We start from the raw sequence: 20,000 nt of genomic DNA, 5'->3' as shown, positions 1-20,000 counted from the left end.
TGATGGACTCGTTTGACATTAATGACATGTTTGATTTTTTTTTTTTTTTTTTTTTTTTTTTTTTTTAAGAGATAACAATCATCGTTCGCAATTTTTCTATGATATCTTTCTTGTCTAACGTGGCTCGTTAATTTAGGCCGTTATTCGTATAACTTTCACGTTTCATTATAACGGATCACGTTCTTGAATATGGAGTTCGAAAGCTCTTTCGTTCGTTCGAAAATCATTTTTTTTTCCTTTTTTTTTTTTTTGCAGAATTAATTCAATCATTTTTATCATTCTATTTCATCGACATAGAAAAAGAAAAAAAGAAAAATAAAATAAAAAGGAAGAAGAAAACAAGGACTATGACTAGATAGAATTTATTTCTTTTGAATTACGTCGATATTTGTAAATCAATTTATTCCGAGAATTATCACACGATCATTCAATATGTTTATATCATTAATATTTCTCATATTCGAATGTCCAAAGATAAAATGACGTGCATTTACATTCCACAAAGGATTTCAATTGATAATGTCAAACTACTTCCAAAGTAATGTAACTGTTACATTGCCAAAAATGTAATCATGACGTAAGTAAATCTACTATAAGGATATATAGATATATATTCGTCGAGTTAGCCTATTTGAAAAGTATATTTTATAATGGTTATATCTCGAGATATTGAAAAGGAGAAATAAATAACATAAAATAACGATAACCAACGGATGACATTTAAAACGATTCTAAACCAGTTTTCAACGAACTTCCGTGAACGCGTACAATATTATGTTTGTCCAAAGAGTATCATTAACAGTAATTTCTAATCACAGTTATTCGTTCGCTAATCATTCATTTGTTATTTATCTCGATGCTTTATTCTGTCATCCCGTGAGCGTATCATTTTCTTGTTATTTATTAAATGAAGATCGAAAGAAAAAAAAAAAAAAGAAAAATAAATAAATAAATAAATAAATCGACAGTAGGATCGCTCGTAGTAGTTTTATAATGTCATTGAAAATACATGGGAAGTATACGTTAAACAAAAATAAAAATCGAATGGAATTTTATAGATAAAGGAATGAACAGGAAGAAAGAGATAGAAAGAAAGAAAGAAAGATAAGAAGAGAGATCTTTCGAAGACACGAATTCATCGTTTACCGAACGACAGATCGGTCGACGCCATGTTGGCTCTCACTGGTAGATCATCCGGGAAGCTGATCGAAACGATTCTCGTGTCTTCTCGCGTTCTTTTTTGTTGAGGTTAGAATTGCTTCCGTGGGTACACGTGAATCGTCGAACGCGCACACTCGTGTCGCTTTGCACGAATAGCCGGCGTTAAATATTGCGTATAATCGAGGTCTTGATGATAAAAACGATTAACACCATTCGCCATTGCCGTATGGCGCTGAACTGAAGACCAAACGCTTTTAGCCGACGCAACAGACCGTTCTTATTTCTCCCGCCACGGAGGCGACCTCTCGCGGTGAGCGTCCTAAGCTTCTTAACCAATCGCACAGCACTGCGCCGAATTCGTAAATTGTGAGATAGTTGAAACTTTCAATACTCTCTTTAAAATTTTTTTTTTATATCCCTTTATTACATTCGAATATAAATTATCAATTTCATTCTTATAATAAAAAAATATATAAGCATTTTTATTATATACACATTTACCTTAAATACACTGTCAAATATTCCTGTGTATATAAAATATTTATCGTCTTTGAAAGTCTTCCAGTTTGTTTTATTACAGATAAATAAACACGCGCATAATAAAGTAAATCAAAAATCTTGATATATTGAAAAAAATATCATCACATCGACGACAATGCTATATTTTAATAAACATTATTAATCTAAATGTATTAAAAAAATACTAAGAACAAAGAAAAGAGTTACTTCAATTTTCATCTAAATCACCCAAAGGGAATGGTTTTGGTGGTGGTCGTTCCTCTTTAAATTTTTGTAATTCTTTTCGAATTTCTGTAGATCTTTCTTTATCAATGGATTCCATTAATCGAAACTTTTGAGCTATCTCCTGTTGTATAATGGATCGATACTTTTTACCCATTCCAAGGCATTCCATGTCATTCAAAAATTCCATTCTTTCGCGTATTCCCTTGATAACTGTGACAAAAAGAATACAAAGAAGAATTATATTTTCAAAAGAAATTATAAAAATAAAATCTTACTATATTCAAAGGGATCTTCTTCGTTCAATTTAGGTTCCCTTCTTGCTTTGTGAAGAATTTTCGGGCCGCGTGGAGTTTCGGGCATTTCCTTTCCATAAGCCATTAAACAAGCTAATTGACGTTTTTGTTTTTCCTTGTTAGCTACGAACAAACGTAACATCTCTCGTTTTCCCAAATATCACAACATTTTTTAATGTTTCATGCATTACTATTATACTTTATATATCTTACGTAAGGGTGCAGTTCGTCGATATTGTTCCCTTTCATAAGCACCACTATTAAGGATCATATTTTGAGAGCGTTTTTTCCAAAGACTGGGAAACATTACCTAATGAAATTATTTTATTTCATTTTATTTTATTTTTAATGTCAAGAAATATGCATTACCGATTGTTTATCCCACTCGTTGTATTTTCAATGTAAATCGGTATATACGTTTACCTGAGGTTCCTTCGATTTTTGCTTATCTCCTATATTAGATTTTCGAGATGGTGGAAGAGATTCACCTTTATTAACAGCATCTTGAATAACTTTCCTTTGACTCATGCCTACTTTCGATTCTTGCATCAAAACTGACGACAAAAATAATTATCCTCAAAAAATAAGAATCCATAACTACTTGTTAGCATCTATTTTATTTTCGCGATATATTCTATGTATGTAAATATTATTTGAATGGAAGATAATTGTATAATAAAAAATATCCCACATGGATCGTTTAATCGTGCAAAATCTCGATAAATAATGAAAAGATGAATGATCATATTTTAATCGAATTATGAAGTCACTAATTATAATTAATTAATGATTATTGATAATTTGGCTCACGTTTAATTAGGTTCTTCGTTTCCTCGCTGTATTTTCCTCTTGGTGGATTATGAAAAGCTCCAACACCCATGCCAACTTTTTGATAATTTCGTTCCATTTTTACTTAGATATAATTAGCTATCGAAAGAGAAATTTCTCTAATGTCTAGATGTATAATCACGTTAGAAATGAAGAGGAATCAAAAAGGACGATCACTTTTCCACTTCGAGTTAAGATCGAACGTCACACGCGCGTCACGTTTCTATGACTACTTCGACTCGATGACTCAACTCAATCGAACTAACTTTCGATCAAATTTAACAGCTAATATCAATAAGTCTCGAATTTTACCGGCATATACAGGATGAATCAGATGTTAATAAAGAAAGAAAGAAAGAAAAAAAAGAAGAAGAGAAGTAATGTAGAAAAAAAGAGATAAAAAAATGTTGGAAACAATTTTTATATAAAAAGGGATACGATCTAAATGGAAATACAAGTGAGAATTTTTCAATACATTTCTACATAGAATACAAATTGTCTACACATTACGTACAGTGAATATCACAAATGTAATTAAAATCGTATAACATATTCTTTTTTTGTATCTCGGAGTAAAGTAGATTTCAGAAAAATATTCATATATATATATATATATATCTTTTTTAACGTTGCTGCTTAACAAAACAAAATATTTTCTAATATGTATTTATATATTTCTCGTGGTATATTAATTATATCTCTAAAAAGATATTCAATTTTTTATACTTATATATATATATATATATATAAGTATAAAAAAAATATATATATATATTTATATATAGATATAATAAAATAATTAAAATCGATAGATACGATCGAGAAGACTAAGGAATTGCTTGATCAGTCTTTAATGATATATGTCTGAGAGAAGGAATGGTGGTCGATTGTAGAGCGAAATGCAGCTTTTGAAGGATCGTGACGCGGCTGCGCGTAAAGAGGGCTTACAGGCAAATACCAGTGTCAGTATGATCAGTAGAAAGACACAGAGGGCTACGGAGGAGTTACCCTAGAAAGGCAACTTCCTAGCTACCCTCCTGGCCACTTTCTTGGTCACCTTCCCAGTCTACCCTCCTACGGACGAGCCAAAGAAAATTGCGTTTTCCGCAGAGCGGTCTCGACGCAGTTAAGTACATAATTCGATGAACCCATTGAGATCTAGGGCTAACTTTAAAAGAAACATCTTTGAAGAAGAAGGGTGTATATCCTTATTGGTTAGAACACAACACCTTCCTCATCAACTTTTACTTGTTATTTTTGATTTCATCAAAATTGTCGTCGAATGTTTTGTTTTCATGTTAGGAGACAGTGAAAGTTATTGATTCTCTTACGTTGTGGAAAGGAGCAACCAAATCGAGAGTTTATCTATTCACTCATATTTCGAATATACATATTACTCTTTTGTGTTCCTTAAGGTGAGTGACGTTCCAATACACTTGCTCTTCGAACTTAACAATTTTTTGATCCTTAAAATTTTTCTTCCTTCTTTTTTTTTTCTTTCTTCTTCTATGAAAATGGGATTATTAATTAATGAATAATTTTCTTTTTGCTATCTCTGTGGTGAACACCTCTGTGTAGTAATAAATAATAATATTTCATGATTTTTAAATAAATGAAATGTATCAATTTGTATTTTTACAAAAATTGCAAAAATAACACAATAATAATAATAATAATAATAATAATAATAATAATAATAATAATAATAATAATAATAATCTTCTCTTTATCTTATATTAGGATCGAATAGACTTAAAATAGACAAGATGAAGGTAGGACTACTGAAAAACTTTTTATATTACTTTAGTCTCCGGCAAGGTACCGTGTTAATTGCTATAATACAATTGGTGAGTATTATAAAAAAAAAAAAAAAAAAAAAAAAAAAAAAAAAAAAAAAAAAAAACATATTATAGTAAACTTTAATGACAATAATCATCTTTTCTCAGTTCATGTCCGGATTTAGTATGATGTTTTTCGTATTGGCATTGGCACACGCTATGGGGATTCAAGAAATGGTGGTGAGAGACACCGAGGATGCTCTCGAAAGAGAAGCTTTAGAGGATATATCCTCGAATCATCTCAATACTAAAAAAATGGACATGGCTCATCATAATGCTACTGGTAAAAAACAGAAAAAAGAAAAAAAAAACAAAATTAAAATTATATTTCTCAAAACGAGAATACTGATACCAGTATCTTTTAACTTCTAAATTAATCATATTCTTTTTTATTTATCTTCAGAGACCGTTTATTCCATGTATTGTGGACTGGTGATCACGGTGATACACTTCATGACTACGATCCTTTTGCTTTACGGAGCATTAACGGTAAAAATATTTATATTTATATTTTATTAATTCTCTGATATATAAAGATTCATTTCAAAAGAGACATCGTTTTATTTGATTTATAGAACAATCGTCATTTTATGGCACCATGGATGATGGTAATGATGACGATAATATCGGCATTGACCATATCCCTGTTCCTGGTTGAACAAGACTGTCCATTCATCGCTATTCTCGGCGGAAAGGCAGACATTTGCGAACGTATGTGTAAATTATCAATTATTATTATTAATTTTCCTTTGGTGGTTTTCTCTCTCTTTCTCTCTTCTTTTCTCTCTCCCTCTATTTTTTTCTTCGTTGAACCATGCGATCGATGGATTAAAAACTTTCTTTGTGCGATTTCAGGCGCGATCGTGTTGTTATTTGTTATCACGAGTTCCTACATATGGTTCGTCGTATATAGTACGTATAAGAGTCTTGAAATAAAGAAAGGATTGATGCACGAAGTACACAATGTCAAGAAATATGCATTACCGATAGCGGAAGGTTCGAAATCATTTCATGTATCTGCTACCAAGCCCTATGAGGTTTAAAAGTTTTATAAAGAAAGAAGAGGAAAAAGAAAAAAGGAAGAAAAGCAAAAATAAAAAAGAAAAGAAAGCACATATGAAAACATTCACACAAACACACACACACACAAATACAACGAGAAAAATCTAATAGAGGATCGACCTCGCATCGAAATAAATTAAAAAAAAGGATAAAAGAAGGAGGAAAAAACAGATTAATTATGATCATCAATGGGTGTTTCGTATTTTCTCACCCGATAAATATGAGATTCTTTAAATGCATTTTACAATCAACTTACGGTTTCGAAACATACGCACAATTCACTAATGATTTTCGAGAAATCAAATAGAACATTTCGAGAGGATTATAAATTGATAATGCGTTATATTCGTGCTGTAAGAAATTATTAACGATCCTGTATAAAGATTTACGATGTTAAAGGCTTTACATACATATATATTATATATTACATATATATATATATATATATATATATATATATATATATATATATACACACACACACACGAGTGTTGCATTTTTTCGTACGTAAGGGTCGATGAAGGAAAAGAAAAAAAAGGACGAAAAAATTTAGTATCGTTCTGCATTCGTGTGTTCGAATCATGCTTTGTACAGTTCTTGAATCTACTCTATTTCTCTATCGATCTGAAAAATTGTACATTAGAGGGACGAATATGTTGAGATAAACAAATATGTATCTACATATATGCGTACGCAGGAGGAGTTAATTTTATCGCTTGGATCGTGTATATATATATATGTATATATATACATATGATCGTGTATATATATATATTTATATATATGAAAGGAAAAATAAAAACAACTCAAAACATACCTACGTACGTACGTTCGTTTTTAATCAAAGTGATTCACAAAAAAAAAAAAAAAAAAAAAAAAAAAAAAAAAAAAAAAAAAAAAAAAATGAAGAGCTAAACGGAATAAAAATCATGATTATAAATCGATCGGCTTTTATGATCGATTTATATATAATATAATATCGTTTTATGTCTTGGGATTGCGTGAAAAATATTCAAAAATTGAAATTTTTAGAGTGACGAAAGAGAGCAACTCGATATTGTTACGAGGCATAATGAATTTTATTTCGCAATCAAAATCTATCTTCGTGAAATTACAATCTTTGCTCTATATTTTCTTGTGATGGGATTCAATATTAACAATCGAGTATAGTTACTTCTTGTGTATATGTATATTAAATGTGTACGGAAATAATAATAAAAATAAAAATTATAAAACCTTATTAAGTTAAACGCTCTACATTTTAGTTTGTCATTTGATAGAATTCATTCTATATGGCGATAGCGTAAACTTAGTTTTCAATAATCGATTACCAATAAAAAGTACATAATACAATTTATGTAATAATTTTACTAAAAAATTTTTTTTTAAGTTTCGTTTAAAAAAACAAAATAATTTCTAAAATAATTAAAAAAAGGAAATAAAAAATAAGAAAATAAAATAAAAAGAAGAATATATGAAAGGATATACACAATGATTCGTGTTTGAAAAGCATATAAATTAAGAAGACACCAGCTTGTGATAATGATTCATTCTTATCTTTAACATTTCTTTTAAAGACGTTTAAACTTTCTTATGAAAAGCAGGATATCACTTTGATAAGTCGATCTCTTAGATCAATCACCTTTTTGTCGCTTTTTTTCTTCGTGACAATTAAGAACTCGTAATTTAGTAAGAAAGCGCATTCCCCTCTCTTTCTCTCTCTCTCCACTAGGCCCCACGTAACAATCAACGATATCACCAATAAATGTCCCTTAGATCTTATTATTATTATTATGAAAAAATTCATGCACAGTGCACGTATCACCAACAATTCATATAACTTTTCGTTTTGGTCCTCTCCGTCAAATGATCTAACTTTAAAAAGATTAAGACTCATTTTCGCTTCCCTGCATAAAATGCTCATTTTTTTTCTGGTTTTTTTTCTTTCTTCCTTTTTCTTTTTTTTTTTTTTTTTTTTTTTTTTAGCAAGCACGACAATAGTCACGACGATGCGAAAATGTACTGCAAATCTCTATCCTCTGCAATTGACACGTAAAACGAAAGCAACAACGAGACGTACGATGACAAAAAAGTCACATTAGCTTTTCGTAATGAAACATTCATACGCCTTACACTTTTCAGTCACATTTTGTCATCCGTTAATTCAAGGAACTGCGCGTAAAAGTCTCGCGAACACTCTCCTTTGTTATTAAATACAAATTTGTAGTAACTCCCATCGGCACATATTACTGTATGTACAGAAAAAAAAAAGGGGAGAAAAGAAACAATTTATTATTTAAGATTAACGTGTAATTACAAGAAATATATTTTTCAACTTGATCAATACCAACCTATAATACTATTGTTGCCAGTTCCAAACGCACACATGCATTGAGGACCTCCTGGAACTTGAAATTTGCAAAAACTCCAGCTCGAACTAAAATACTTTGGTAAAAAAGTAGCTGACGCTAAACTAGATTGACGATTTAATTTTTGATCTTCTACCGCAAAAACGTGTACCGTACCATGATCGCTCGCAACGCATAGCCACGTTGAATCGTGATTAAAATTTATGCTAAAAAAGTGATATTTTTGATTAAATAATCATAAACGTCATTGATTCTTATTAAAATACTTGCTGAATTTTTTTACCAATAGATATTAGCATGATTTGCTCCTCTTCGTAATTCATTAATCATATTACCATTTTGTGTATCGAATACCCTTATCAGAGTACCCTTTTCAGAAGCTGTAGCAAGTCGAGTACCTTGTAGATTTAAAGCTATACAAGACAAGGGTGTTTCATGTGCTTCAATATTTAAAGGCTGTTTCTCAGTGTTTGCTAGATCTATAACTATAAGAAAAAACCACGAAATAAATAAATAATTTCATATCAGAAAATTGATAAAAAATTTTAAAAAACCTTTTTTTAATTCAATGCAATATTACCTTGAACATGACCATTTTTTCGCCCTGGGAAAGCAAGCAAAGAATTGTTACTGTTTGGACACAAAACACACAATCCTCTTGGATTGGGATTAGTTTCAAAGACATGTAATTGTTGTGGATTTTGCGTAAATGTATAAACCTTTATAACACCTTCTAATATCACTACTATCCTATCTCTTCTTAATTTTACACCTTTTACAGGTGCATTAAATTCCAATGTAATAGCTGGTGCTTTTTTCAAATCATCCCATATGATAACTAAAAATATCATATTGATTATATCTATTACAATTTCTTGTTTTTTAAAATGCGTATAACGCAATAGATATTACCTTTATTAACAGGATACATTGGTTTTGGCCCACCGCCAACGAGTGCCAAATAATTACATCTAAATAACATTTCAACATAACCAAGACCTCCATCATTAAAATCATGACGTTCTTTTTCTTTTCCCTTTAAGGGATCACAATTATATACTCTATAGCCATTTTCTGTACCACAGACAAAGCATCCTGTAAGTACAAAAGTCAACATAAATGAGGGGATCATGTTATCTACTTATTAAACATATGTTACATGTATGTATATCTTATTTTATGGACATTTATTTTACTGATACATTTACAACATCCAACGATACTTAAACAATTACATGTAAATCCGGTGATTACTTGAATGAACAAACATACTTTGGTAGGAAAGATATACAAAGTTATCAGAAATATTATAATTATGTATAATGTTGTTCTTAAAGTTCAAAGATATATTTGATTTTATAGAATGTTGGCATTATAAGAAACAATATATATATATATATACATATATACATATTTATAATCAATACAACATAGACATATTTTCAAAAATAAATATACCAATGGGAAAAGTTTTTCATAGGTGTCAATTAAATTATTCTAAAGTTGCAAAGTAAAAGAAAGTTAATATAGCTGGAAAGTAAAAGATCACATACTGTACCATTTCACTTCTTAAAGATATATTCGTATAGTACACAAAGATAGGAATAATAATAATAAAAATGGCAAAAATGATGGAACAAAGGACAATAATAAAAATAAAGGAATCTTTATAGAAAAGAATCTAAGAGGACTGAATGTCGATATGGTATTCGAGTGAGGTTAAGAAAGCCATAATGAAGCTTTATCAAAAAAAGCTGAATTAATCGACCCGAAATATGTTGTTGGCCGTAAATTTACGAGGTTGAAGACGAAAATAACTCGATTTGTGGGCGAGCGTCCAATCGCGATGAGAATAAATGACGGAAAAACATTGCAAGTCGACGTAGGTTAGAAGAGAGAAAAAAAAAGAAAAATAAATAAATTTGACAGTGGCATGCCAGCGCTGTCAAAATGTGGCGCACTGGGTCACATACCTTGATCCTGATTGAAGCCAGCATAAAGCAAGCCGTTACCATGTGGGTTTCCCGTTGTTAAATTCATCGTAAATTAAGTCCTTTTGGTAGACATTCGTTCGTACCGTCCGTTTAAACTCGTCGAAGTTGATCACATATTCGCCGGCAATGGCCGGCAAGCAGCGCAAGACCTTACCTGCCGACGAAATCCAGCCACCATCTTCGCGCATGCCAACGAAGCTGCCTCTGCCATTAATCAGCTGATATACTGTTGAACCTATCGCATTTCTCTTCGACCAATCAGAACGAGTTCTAGTTTGTTCTAGTTTCAATACTATTTCGTGTGTATTTAAGCATGTCGATACTTTTCATTTATGTTTTTTTATTTTTCATTTAATAGAAAGATTTAATATATAATAAGTGATTTGTTTGTTACTTAGGATCTATACGTTGTGAGATAAAAATGAATTTTGATCAAGATTATAAGAAGTGTTTGATCTTGCTTGTTTTATTTCAAAGAGGTTAGGTTATTAAGAACAACAGAAAGATGCGTTTTATAAATGGTATTTTTACGAGATGTATACATGTTTATACTCCATTGTTACGAGAGAAACCGAACAATTTGAAAGGCAAAAAACATAGTTCCCAATTATGGTTGAAAAGACAGTTGCGTGATCCCTATGTTGAGATGGCCAAACAACAAAATTATAGATGTAGAAGTGCTTTTAAATTGTTAGAAATAAACGAGAGCAAAAAGATTTTCAATTTTGGAGATATCGTAATAGATTGCGGTGCTTCTCCAGGCAGTTGGTCTCAGGTTGCTGTCAAATTAACCAATGCGGATGGTAAACAGGATGGTTCCATTGGGAAAGTTATTGCAATAGATAGACTTCCAATTTTCCCAATAGAAGGTGCGACTGTTTTAGGAAATATGGATTTTACTGCATTAGATACACAGAGAAAAGTGCACCAATTATTAAATGGAATTAAAGCAAATGTTGTTTTATCCGATATGGCTCCTAATGCTACCGGTGTACGGGAATTAGATCATGAAAATATAATGAAATTGGCATATTACGCTATGAAGTTTGCTCTCCAAGTTTTAAACAAAGATGGACTTCTTCTTGTTAAAATTTGGGATGGATCTAAGTTAATTCAATTACAAAATGATTTAGCAAAATTTTATACAAGCATCAAGATATGTAAACCTAATGCAACACGTACCGAATCCAGTGAAACATTTGTTCTCGCAAGAGGTTTCAAAGGATTGAAAATATCATTTCCTAATTCATAAAATAACAGATAGGCTAAAGAAATGAGAGAACACATTAATTTTTTTTTTTTTGGAATAATATCGTCTTATCTTATTGCGATTGTTTCTACGCGCGATGCAACAAATGTATTTATACAAATACATTTGTTTACAGTAAATTATTGTAGAATATGTAATATACATTGTTATATTTAGCCATAAATAATACAATAATTGTTCAATACAATTACAATTAATACGTATTATGACAGTGTTCTTTTGTTTGTTCATTATTAATACCATATAATATATATACACAATTCTTTTAATAAAGTTAATATTTACATAAATTGGCATATAATAGATAAGAAACATTACACACCACATTGAAACATACATAGAACAATAATGTTACCGATCACACTGTCGAGTGTCATATTTGTTTTATCATACGTGATATCACACGTAAAAGAGACATAGCCATACATGTTGAACATTATTAAAAGTAAAGTCTAGTATTAATTTCCATTGGTCGTACGTGTCTTTCGTATAGGATTAACTGTGTCATGTGTGTTTCTTTGTAAAAAGAAAAAAAAAAATTTACTATGTATCGTGTAACATTAAAGAATAATAATACCAGTGTAACAGGACAAGGCATAGCGACATCGAAGACTGTCAACTTTAATGACTATTCCGAGTCTAAATTTGTGAATACTATTAAGGAAGGACCGTTGAATATCTTTCACATCGAAAACATTCAGAAGACATGGATACGTAATTTTAACTGTACAATTTTCGTGTAAAATCGATCTCCTTATATCATAAAGTAGTACAAAACGATGATATTACGAGTACGCTGAATTTGATGTAACTATAAACGCTTATAAGTAGCATGATTTTATCGTTTATAGCGTGAGGCGAGTATGCATTCGTGTGCGTGCGTACATACAACTGCAGAGCCCAATTTTGGATATATAAATACATTAGGCCGACAGTTTCACGAGTTCGAGTCGTATGTGTGTTTATATTTGTATGCCCAATAGTATTATATATATATATATATATATATATATATATATATATATATATATATGTATATATATATATGTATATATATATATATGTATATGTATATATATATATGCATATGATAAGAAGAATGATTTATTTTTGGTAAAACATTATTCACAATATTTATATATGTATCAAATAATAGGATATTCAAGTATCATCCATTCTTTAATAGGAATTAAGATAATCTTCATTTAATATTATCTTGAACTGTAAATAACAAATGTTTTATTATTTATTATTATTAAACAAACAAAATTAAACAACAACGGTATAACCTTCGTAATAATCAAATAATAATAAACACGTATTACGAGTCGAGGACATTCGATCGATCAAAATAAGCAAAAATTTGTAGATATCTACATACATATGAATGCAACGTCACGAAGGTTAAATAAATACGAATTACCCGAACTCGTGTAAATCTCTTTTTTTTTCTTCTTTTTTTTCTTCTCTCAATCGATTATATTATTTAAAATTCGACGGTTTATCTCACTAAATTTATATATATATATATATATATATATATATATATATGTATATATGTATATATATATATTATACTTTTTCGCGCATTAGAAATATGAATCGATTGTATCAAAGTTGTTACTAATTCCTAATAATTTTGCAGTGTGTACGCTGTACTGTGAAAGCCAATCAGAACAAATCGCGATCTTATCGATCATCAAGACTTTCACTTTCGAAAATTATATCCCACTAATAACGATAATTCTTCGACTTAGTTATGGTAGAAATTCTTAATAGGATCGTTTTAATCTATCGAACGAGTTTAAGAATTTTTTGTTCGTTTGAAAACATGCGAAATCTTGTCGATGATAAATACAACCATCAAACATCCTCTTCTCTTGTATTTCTCTTTATCGTTCGGGAAAACATTATGATAACGATCGTACCAATGATATAATCTCTCTACGTATATTTGCAATATACTTTCTCCTCTGTTAAACGTCAAAAAATGTCAATTTTCATTTCGTTAAAGCGAACGATTGACCTCGTCAACGTTATTACCATTGGATCTGTCCGACGCTGATATCATTTGAAAAGTTGTTAACTAAATGGAAAAAGAAAAAGTATTTTTCGAGAAATTAATTTCCAACGAATATTAAAAATCTTTGGGATCGTTGGATCGTTAAAAAAGGATATAAACGAACTCGTTTCTTTCTCGTTTGTTTCATCACAAGGGATGGAAAATGAAAAAAAGAAAAAAAGCCGAAATTAAGGAAAAAGAAACTCGATCGATTTTTCTATTATATATGTATCCCTTTCCAAGAGTTCGAGTTTTTCCTTTTCTTTTTTTTTTTTCTTCTCCCTCCATCCCGCAAAAACGTTCCAATCTTTAGAGATTCTTCGATTCGGACATAAAAATTAATGTAATTATGCCAAATCGCAAGTGTTCTTGATCGCTTATCACACATTTTTAGCGAGCGATAGTTTAACACCCTTTTGAACCTTCATTTTATTTGGCACAGTTCCAAGAGGATCCATTGACATTTATCAAAGTCGACCCATCGTTCGAGTCGACTCGGCTTGTTTCCCAGGGAATCATTTTCAGTGGAGAGCGACGTCATTGATAGCCCCCCACGCGAAGATCATTAATATCACCTTCCTCGCTTAATCAGGCGAATCAACCTTTTATATGGATTTTAGTATCCAACCCTATGAAAGGGTGATACTTGAACATAAGCGTTTCTATAACCTCTATCCATGATCGTAGCACTACGAGGAGGTTGACTGATGGAATATAAACTAGGAGAGATCCTCGTCAGAGGTGCCTTCGTTCGAGACAAATACATTGGTGGCCTTGGTTTTTGTCTTTGAACGACGACTGAACGATTTCTTTCATGATCTGGCTGTTGTTGACGATCTATTCTCCATCCTGTTGGGGTTCTAGAGTAAGATGATTTCTGATGAACCGGCACGGTACTTTTCGTGCTTGTACTAGAATAGAGTCCTTCGTCGTAAAGATGTTGGCCTCGTTCCTTGTAATCCTGATTATGTATACTGTTGATCTCGTCCGAAGGAAATTTAACGTAACTTTGTGCTGATCTTACGTAACTCGATGAACCTTCGAGATCCAAAAGATTTCGTGTGTTAGGGCTGTTAGTAGTAGTAGTAGTAGTAGTAGTAGTAGTAGTAGTTTTTGAATCCTCTAATTCGACTATCGATTCTGCCGTATAACGATCGCCAGAAAGAGGATCGTAAAGAAGAGACTCCGAGGATGAAGGTTCGGCAACGAGCTCGATATTCCTCAAATCCATTGGATTCTTTTCTTTATCATTGGACTTTGTCCTACTTACCTGATCCTCCAATTTACCATTTTCTTCCGTATCCGTTGATGTCGTCGTACGAACTTTTCCCTTTGGGAATATTATTTTTGATCTTGTATCTTGTGTTCTTTCTGACTCAAAATGTTTATTAAAACGTTCATCCTCATCGTTTTCCGAGCTATCATTTTTAAAAGGAGATTTACTATCGTTCGAAAGTTTCATAGGGTCAACATTCAGCAACGTTGTTTCTATTATGACATCGTCCTTGATAGTTGCCTCACTGGATATGTTGCTATCAGATTCATCCATATTGAAGATAGTATGATTGAAACGAATAGAAATTTCATCTTGGGATTTGTCAAACATATCATTCTCGTTTTTTTTTTTAACAATCGATTCCTCATTTCTCTCTCGATGTTCTTCCTCCATATGTAATCTATCCAAGTTCTTTACAGGTATAGTGATCCCAGCTTCGCCATGTTTCAAAATCTCACCTTCGAATTCGGTGAATTCTTCCTCCGGTGTATCGGTATTGTCAACGTACTCATCATCATCCTCATCGACGTCTTCCTCAACTTGTTCATCCTCATATATCGTTTCTGGTTCTTCACCACCGTTTATTTCCATACCAGAAGCCTCCGAACTATTACCATTATTCTCGATCTTATCTTCAATGATTAATGGCATCTCGGGGAATTGTCTCAGGGGTGGTATCATCGAGCTCGATTCGCTGATTACGTCGATTTCCTGATTGCTTGAATTTTTCATTGATTCGTTCATTCGAACGATCACTTGATCGGTTGTAACATTTGAGAATTCCTCAGGAGAATCATCCGGTGGATTCTCCGAAGAGGTTGAGGATTCGGCTTGAGGTTGTTTCGTCGGTGTCAAGACGAAAACCAATGTTGGCGACATACTCGTAACATTCATTGAAAATATTTCTTTCATTCTTGTATCCTCAACCATTTCACTCCCATTGCTATTTTTCTTCGCGTTCGTGACATTTAAAATGGCTTTTAGATCGATCGGTATTTTGTAATCTACTATTTCCGAAAAGCTACTACCATTTGTCTCGTCCACGAATTCAGCAACGGGAACAATACCTTCGGATTTGAAAGACTCGTTAAGAGCATCGTTCTTATCGACAAAGGTATTGCTATTGGTATTTCCAAGATATATTATTTTCTTATCTTCCTCTTTCGATTCTTCATCTTGTTCTACTTTTACTTCTTCCTCTCCTTCTTCCTCTTCTTCTTTCGTTGTCGTCTCGTTCTTAGCTTCGTAAACGGTAACCGTCTCCTTCGGGGGTTCCTAAGAGAAGTAGCACAGGTGCTTGTGTAATTTTACAATAAAGAAGATTATCTCATTATTATGAGATATTTATTATTATTATTATTATTATTTTCATTATTACTGTTATTACTGATATACGCAATTGCCGGTATACGCTAAAGTATTTTATTTTATTTCATTTTATTTTATTTTATTTTATTTTTTTTTTTAATATATATATATATATATATTTATGTACATGATAATTGATATACATATATATATAAACAATGAGTCACGTGACTCGTCCTACCTTCAAAGTATTAAGAAATAAAATTGTTCGTTATAGAATCGATGCAATGACTAGATAACAAATATTTCATGATATATGGATATATTATATTATGAATAAGGGCACTTTATTTTACAAGAAAATAATACGAAATATACGTGTCCATTGCAAGACGAATTAATTAATAAAAATATTTATTCCAAATCACAGACACTTTCAAGAATTGCATTGGGAAAATGACGTTAACGTTATTACCGGTTCACGCAAAGACAGGTACTTAACATTTTTAATATTAATACTAAACAAATGCATATTACGAGAATTATTTAAAGAGAAAGAGAAGAAAAAAAGAGAGAGAGAGAAAAGATAAATAATTAGTATTCATTGTTTAACACGTCACGTTTTTTTTCAATAATATCAATAATAAAGGTTTTGTCGAAAGGAAAAAAAAAATTCTCGATTAAAAATCTATTATTAGTTATAAAAATGTCCTAATAAAAATGAAAAGTATCACATAAAATGAATAAAATAATTTAGGCCGTTCATATTAATACAGCTAGCTATCCTCGCGTAAACCAGCGATCAATTCCAAAAATGGTAAAACTCCGACCCTTACATTCGTCCCTTCATCCTCGTTCTTCGTTATCTGTTGAGTCTCAACAGGAGAGGCAGCTATCGGTGCACCGAGCAAGGGAATGCTTAATTGAAGTGGACCAGAAGAGTGTTTCTGATCTTTCGGCTTTTGATCCTGAGTATTAGCACCAAATCGTTGCAAGTACATAGCACTGACTCGTTTCAAGAGGAAATCGAATTGCGCTTCGTGATCAATTTTAACATCTTTTACGCATCTGTCCATGGTATCAGCGCGATAGCCTTCGGCGCATTCGATGCGAGTCGGAGCGAAGAAAATACTCTTCGGTGTGATCTTTCGTAAAATGTTGGCCGAGTCTAAACCTGTGTGATCACCGGCTTGTGCATCAACCAATAACCAAGCTTCCCAGGTTAATTCGCTTGGTGAAGATGAGCTTCGAGATCCTTTTCTTGACATTGGCATTGAGGAGGACAACAATGATGATGATGATGACGATGACGATGACGATGACGACGATGACGACGACGACGATGACGATGACGATGATGGTATATCATCGTCTAGAGCCAAATCCTTGGCTCTCATCGGTGCCAATTCGCAATGCCTTACAACGAGGAAGAGAATAAATAAAAACGATCGTAACATCATCATCGTCCTCCGATGTCCCACCAGGCTCAAGTATCTCTGCTTGATCTTATTCGACTCTCGTATGTGACCCAACCTCGTCACCTTCCTCTTGACGCTCGTCGCATTGGAATTATCTGAAAATAGATTGAAAACATGTAAATTAGTATTATAGCGATAGAAGATATTGATGAAATAATTTTTTGCCATCTATTTCCTTTTATTGGGATCAATTTATTTTATGTAACCTAATTTATTAACAATCGATTGACAATATATATATATATATATATATATATATATATATATATATATATATGTATATATGTAAATGCATGTATGTATATATAGTTCGAGATAAATGATCATAAATTATTAATTCTCTTTTTTGTTTTCATTTCTAAAACAATCTCAATGTCTACTATAAAATTTAGAATGGACAACGGTGAATGACAAGGAAGAACCAAAAACAAACGAATTGGTAAGCTAATCCGATCGTTTGATCATTTGGTTCACTGAACAAACGGACAACGGCAATTAATTGATTAATCAAGTCGTATTCATTCTGGCCAGAGTTTGAACGAACCTTCTCGATCCCGTAAGTGAATGTAAATTACCTGTTCGTCTCACGGAATTCGACACGGAACAAATTCGATCCAATCGTGACTATTACTTGTTCATTGAATCTCAAGAGATTGAGTTTAAAGATTATCTTCACGGTTATCTCTCGTTTAACACAATCTTTGAGATAATTTCAATGAACAAATTTTTTTTTTTTTATTTATTTATTATTTCTTTTTTTTTTCTTACATATGGCACATGTTCCAATCAATTTAAATGTATGAATATATATGTATAGCTCAAAGAGTAAACAAAAAAAAAATATCCAAGTTACAGTTTCCTTTTTCTTTTTATATCTATGTATGTATAACGAAAGGAATATAATTGGAAACTTTTGAAGATCTATAAGGATTTAAGAACTTGCACGTAACATGCATACACGAATGCACGTTGTTCTGTTTTTACCGTTATACGCATGGTAAGCTACGATTATGTTTGCTTCGTGAATAAGCCGTACAAATACGAGAATCGAATTCACGATCGTTCGATGTGTCGTTACGAACAACGAGAGCCGTGAGAAAAGTGGACAAAAATCGATAGTATCAAATATTTTATTATAGGACTAACAATGAGATAGTAATAATATCTCTCTCTCTCTCTCTCTCTCTCTCTTATTTTTTTTTTTTTAATGACTCTTTTCAATCCTTTATGAACAATGAACAATGTATTAATTTTCATCGAATATTAATATCAGGTACATTAACAATGTAGAAGCTTTCCTTGATCTTTCGGAATTCAATGACACGATTATTAATTATAAGTTGTAAAAAAATTCGATGAGCTATACGAGAAAAATTGAGATCGATAAGACATTCAATTTATGATGCTAATCGATTCAATTTTAATGACAATAAATTATTCTATGATTAACATAACACGTTGTACCTACACTATAATTAATTTTAATATAACTTTGTCTATCTCTCTATATCTTTTTTTTTTTTTTCTATCTGTCTCCTTTTCTTATATATAATTTTATCTTCGTATTGATTGCATACACACGTAATCGAGAGTGCAAGGTATGATAAAAAAGAAAAAAAAAAAAAAAAAGAAAAAAAGAAAAAAAGAACGAAACAAAAAAAAAGATACAAACTCGTAACGAATTCTCGAGGTCGTTGTAACACGTTACAAGATTCAATAATGCAATTGTCGAAACTTTCAATGTACTCCTGCAATATCTCTTATCGCGAAACTGTATTCGTAACACGCACTTATAACAAGAAAAAGAGAAAGATAGATAGATAGAAAGAAAAAAAGAGAGAGAAAGAGAGTGAGAGAGTGAGAGAGTGAGAGAGTGAGAGAGAAGGGTTTGAATATTTCGAAGGTGAAACATCGGCAATCTTTTATCGTGTCCTCACGCGCATTGCCACGGGCTTTGTGCTACGAAATGGAGGTCCTATGGTAAGGTATGATTTATGCGAGTTGTAAGTGCCTACGTGATACGAAATCGACGTACGTGGATAACAAGAAGATACTTATACCTCTCTTTCTTCCCTTCTTTCTTTCTTTCTTTCTTTCTTTCTTTCTTTCTTTCTTTCGTTTTCCTCTCTCTTTTATTTTGAAATATTTACATCAATTTATTTGTGATATATTTATTATATATCATATAATATATCAACATTTTTTATAATAACACATATATATATATATATGATGATGATAATATATATATATATATATATATATATACACATATATATATTGTTTTTATGACATAAATAATATTGACAAAAAATGA

At 31.5% G+C, this 20,000-nt stretch overlaps 6 protein-coding genes across 14 annotated transcripts in view; 2 read left to right on the top strand and 4 right to left on the bottom strand.

Annotated features, from left to right (window-relative positions):
• Window positions 1–1,400, bottom strand: part of LOC124956078 (sorting nexin-8-like) — a 14,023-nt gene extending 12,623 nt beyond the window's left edge. Inside the window, exon 1 of one of the 2 annotated variants that reach the window (XM_047511451.1) lies at window positions 1,147–1,400. In XM_047511451.1, the coding sequence (XP_047367407.1) occupies window positions 1,147–1,171 (25 nt within the window). In that variant the 5' untranslated portion in view covers window positions 1,172–1,400. The remainder of the gene's footprint in view (window positions 1–1,146) is intronic. The other variant, XM_047511460.1, reaches the window with a different exon arrangement.
• Window positions 270–3,608, bottom strand: LOC124956109 (UPF0193 protein EVG1-like). Its single transcript, XM_047511509.1, has 5 exons — window positions 3,009–3,608; window positions 2,622–2,752; window positions 2,412–2,508; window positions 2,181–2,321; window positions 270–2,115 (listed from the first exon to the last, which is right to left on the bottom strand). The coding sequence occupies exons 1-5, from the start codon at window positions 3,103–3,105 to the stop codon at window positions 1,889–1,891; spliced, it is 693 nt and encodes a 230-aa protein (XP_047367465.1). The 5' UTR covers window positions 3,106–3,608; the 3' UTR covers window positions 270–1,888.
• LOC124956115 lies at window positions 617–6,774 on the top strand. 6 transcript variants are annotated; one of them, XM_047511529.1, is made up of 8 exons: window positions 3,148–3,483; window positions 3,839–4,240; window positions 4,329–4,441; window positions 4,767–4,873; window positions 4,973–5,147; window positions 5,268–5,353; window positions 5,440–5,575; window positions 5,720–6,774. In XM_047511529.1, exons 4-8 carry the CDS (start codon window positions 4,793–4,795, stop codon window positions 5,905–5,907), a joined length of 666 nt encoding a protein of 221 aa, XP_047367485.1. In that variant the 5' UTR covers window positions 3,148–3,483; window positions 3,839–4,240; window positions 4,329–4,441; window positions 4,767–4,792; the 3' UTR covers window positions 5,908–6,774. The 6 variants fall into 6 exon arrangements, with proteins under 6 accessions (XP_047367513.1, XP_047367521.1, XP_047367506.1 ...); XM_047511565.1 differs by having other exon boundaries at window positions 3,139–3,483; window positions 3,839–4,441; window positions 4,767–4,884; window positions 4,921–5,147; XM_047511550.1 differs by lacking the exon at window positions 4,329–4,441 and having other exon boundaries at window positions 3,144–3,483; window positions 3,839–4,151.
• Window positions 6,775–6,986: 212 nt separating this feature from the next.
• Window positions 6,987–10,496, bottom strand: LOC124956084 (WD repeat domain phosphoinositide-interacting protein 3). 2 transcript variants are annotated; one of them, XM_047511463.1, is made up of 6 exons: window positions 10,269–10,496; window positions 9,208–9,390; window positions 8,876–9,133; window positions 8,579–8,780; window positions 8,278–8,501; window positions 6,987–8,175 (listed from the first exon to the last, which is right to left on the bottom strand). In XM_047511463.1, the coding sequence occupies exons 1-6, from the start codon at window positions 10,333–10,335 to the stop codon at window positions 8,069–8,071; spliced, it is 1,041 nt and encodes a 346-aa protein (XP_047367419.1). In that variant the 5' UTR covers window positions 10,336–10,496; the 3' UTR covers window positions 6,987–8,068. The 2 variants fall into 2 exon arrangements, with proteins under 2 accessions (XP_047367419.1, XP_047367422.1); XM_047511466.1 differs by lacking the exon at window positions 10,269–10,496 and adding an exon at window positions 9,849–10,194.
• Window positions 9,998–12,079, top strand: LOC124956092 (rRNA methyltransferase 2, mitochondrial). Its single transcript, XM_047511481.1, has one exon. The coding sequence runs from the start codon at window positions 10,795–10,797 to the stop codon at window positions 11,539–11,541; it is 747 nt and encodes a 248-aa protein (XP_047367437.1). The 5' UTR covers window positions 9,998–10,794; the 3' UTR covers window positions 11,542–12,079.
• Window positions 12,080–13,852: 1,773 nt separating this feature from the next.
• Window positions 13,853–20,000, bottom strand: part of LOC124955893 (eisosome protein SEG2-like) — a 50,364-nt gene continuing 44,216 nt past the window's right edge. For both annotated transcript variants that reach the window (XM_047511128.1, XM_047511040.1), the window contains 2 exons: window positions 17,042–17,778; window positions 13,853–16,172 (listed from right to left, as the gene is read on the bottom strand). In XM_047511128.1, coding sequence (XP_047367084.1) covers window positions 14,238–16,172; window positions 17,042–17,668 — 2,562 coding nt within the window. In that variant the 5' untranslated portion in view covers window positions 17,669–17,778 and the 3' untranslated portion in view covers window positions 13,853–14,237. The remainder of the gene's footprint in view (window positions 16,173–17,041; window positions 17,779–20,000) is intronic.

The sequence above is a fragment of the Vespa velutina genome, chromosome 1 (genome assembly GCF_912470025.1).
Source record: "Vespa velutina chromosome 1, iVesVel2.1, whole genome shotgun sequence".
Taxonomy (NCBI): Eukaryota; Metazoa; Arthropoda; class Insecta; order Hymenoptera; family Vespidae; genus Vespa; species Vespa velutina.
Note: the sequence above shows the minus strand (reverse complement) of the source record. Positions and strands in the feature narration are given on the sequence as shown.